This window comes from Arachis hypogaea, chromosome 10 (genome assembly GCF_003086295.3).
Source record: "Arachis hypogaea cultivar Tifrunner chromosome 10, arahy.Tifrunner.gnm2.J5K5, whole genome shotgun sequence".
NCBI lineage: Eukaryota > Viridiplantae > Streptophyta > Magnoliopsida > Fabales > Fabaceae > Arachis > Arachis hypogaea.
Window position 1 is genome coordinate 95,747,481 of NC_092045.1, and position 2,609 is coordinate 95,750,089.

The 2,609-nt window shown below is 30.7% G+C and overlaps 1 protein-coding gene across 1 annotated transcript; it reads right to left on the minus strand.

Annotated features, from left to right (window-relative positions):
• Nucleotides 1-1,300: 1,300 nt before the first annotated feature.
• On the minus strand, nt 1,301-2,356 carry LOC112717761 (uncharacterized). Its single transcript, XM_025769705.1, has one exon. It carries the CDS (start codon nt 2,354-2,356, stop codon nt 1,301-1,303), a length of 1,056 nt encoding a protein of 351 aa, XP_025625490.1.
• Between the last annotated feature and the right edge of the window lie 253 nt (nt 2,357-2,609).

Consider the following 2,609-nt stretch of genomic DNA (forward strand, 5'->3'; position numbering starts at 1 on the left):
TTCATAAGTTGAAATAAACGTAGTGGTTGATATTTCATTTGTAAAGAATGAGATAATTAATCTAAAATTTTATAGTTTTTCTTATATATATAAAATAACAACTAAACACAATATTTGATAATCAAGTTGGAATGGTCTAATAGTTAGTTTTATAGTTGTCAAAATCGAACCGATAATTGAACCGGTCAAACTACTGGATTACTGGGTTACTAGTTCAACTGGTTAACCCAGTTCTACATAAGTAAAACATATAAATAGCCAAAAATTTAAAAATTAAATTTTAAAATACATATCTTCAATAACATTTTAATAAACATTAAATCTCAAATTCTAAAAATAAGTAATACGAAAATAAACACAAAATTTTTAGTACTATTACATTAGTATCTCAATTTAACACAATAAAAATAACAATGTATAGATTATATCCAAGGAGTAATTTCAAAGTCTGGATATCTTTCTTCATCTAACAAATCTGGAGCTACATTCTTATTTGCATTTTTCACAGAATTATTATTAGCTTAATCATCATCTCGATCATCTTCCAGATTCAATTGATCTATCATTTCAATAACGTTTCACAAATCATAATCAATAATAAGGCAAAACATTTGGTTAAAAATATACCCAAATCATCTAAAGCTGATTGAAGAGACATATTTGCAAGATCATTCTGTAAAGCATCAACTTCTTCAGGAGTTAAAAATGGTAGTGAATCTTCCATTATTCATTCCGAATGATCCTTAAATGCATCAAGACAAATTGGATCATAACATTGCTTTCTCATTCGGTTCCTATATTGTCAATTAACTTGATTATTCTTATTATGACTAAAAATTTAAAATAATGCCTTCAAAAAAGAATAATAAAAAGTACATTTGTTGTACCCTTAAGTTATAATAAACATAAACAAGATCATTAAGTTTTTGATGATCTAACCGATTCCTTTTCTTTGAGTGAATGTGTTCAAAAATGCTCCAGTTACGCTCACAACCTGAAGAACTACAACTTTTACTCAAAATACGAATAGCTAACTTTTGCAAGTTTGATGCTCCACATCCATAGGATTTTTACTATTGATCTTAACATAAAAAGGAAATAATATATCACAATCATAAAAATCAAATCATAAACATATCACAATCATAAAAGACTAATTTTAATAAAAAATTTACCAGACATCACTGTGCTTCGCTAACGTATTGCAGATTGTCTTCCAAAGTCTTGTTCGGCATTCTTAAATATTCTCATATCACTTGTTAATTTAGAATTCAAATATGCATCACCGTAAGTATATCTCTCAATGACATCTAAGTAGGCTAGAAATTGTTTGCTTGTGCTTTTCAAATTCTCCAGCATTAAATCGAAAAGCTGGATTTAACCAATAACCAGCAGTATGAAGGTCTTTTCGGAGTTCTAAATCCCAACGCGTAGCTAAAATCTTCAAATATGGATCAACAACCGTCTTTATTTTTTGAAACCTCTTCACCATCTCTTCCCTAACCTTATAAATAGCTTGATAAAGAAAACCTATTGCAGCTCTATTTTCACTATTCACAATATGCAATACACGAACAAGTTGTTGAGTAAGCTTAACAATATCAGTGCATTGATTCCAAAATTTAGAATCTAGGACTTGATCCACAAAATTTTTAGCTTTGGCTTCTTTAGAGTAAGCTGAGCTTGTCCATTCTCTAGATGTCACCATAGCTCTCATTGCATCCTTTTGAGCTAATATACTTTGCAAAGCAATGAAATTAGTGACAAACTGAGTTGGAGCTGGACGAAGTATTTCTCGTCTGTCTATGAACTTTCTCATCAAGTGCAAAGGATGGCAATGATTATAGATATACTTCATAATCATTGAAGCTTGTGACATAGTTTCACTCACTTCCTCTAACTTTCCAATATCCTGAAACATTAAATTAACACAGTGTACTGCATAAGGAGACCAATACAATCTATGAAACTCCGATTCCAACAACCTTCCAATAGCAACGTAATTTGAAACATTATTCGTTACTACATGTACAACATTCTCAGGACCAACAAATAATACAACATCCCTAAGCAACTTAAACAAAGCATCAGCAATTTTTAAGACATGAGAAGCATCAACTGACTTTAGAAAAGCAGTTCCTTTAGGAGAATAAACCAAGAAATTAATTAAAGTATGCCTACAACGATCAATCCATCCATCGACCATGATAGTACATCCAGTTTGTTTCCAAATCTCATGATAATCTTCAATCATTTTCTTTACATCTTCAACTAATTTACTCAATAAATATCCACGAACTCTTCCATAATTTGTCCCTTTATACCCTGCACCTATGTTTGCAATAGCATCAATCATTGTCTAATAATAAGCTAAAGTGACCACATTAAATAGCACAGAGGCATCCATCATCCATCTCACAATAGCAATATCACACTTCTCCAAGTGTTGCTGTTGATGGAAAAAAAAAGATTGTAATCCCTTGAGTTGTTTTCATTTTCTAGAGCTAGGTGCTGGAAGCCTTGATTTTTGTTGTTGTCACATCTCATTACGTTCAATTTCATCAAATTCTCTTTCAACTTCATCACAAGAATTATAACTTTCTGCATAT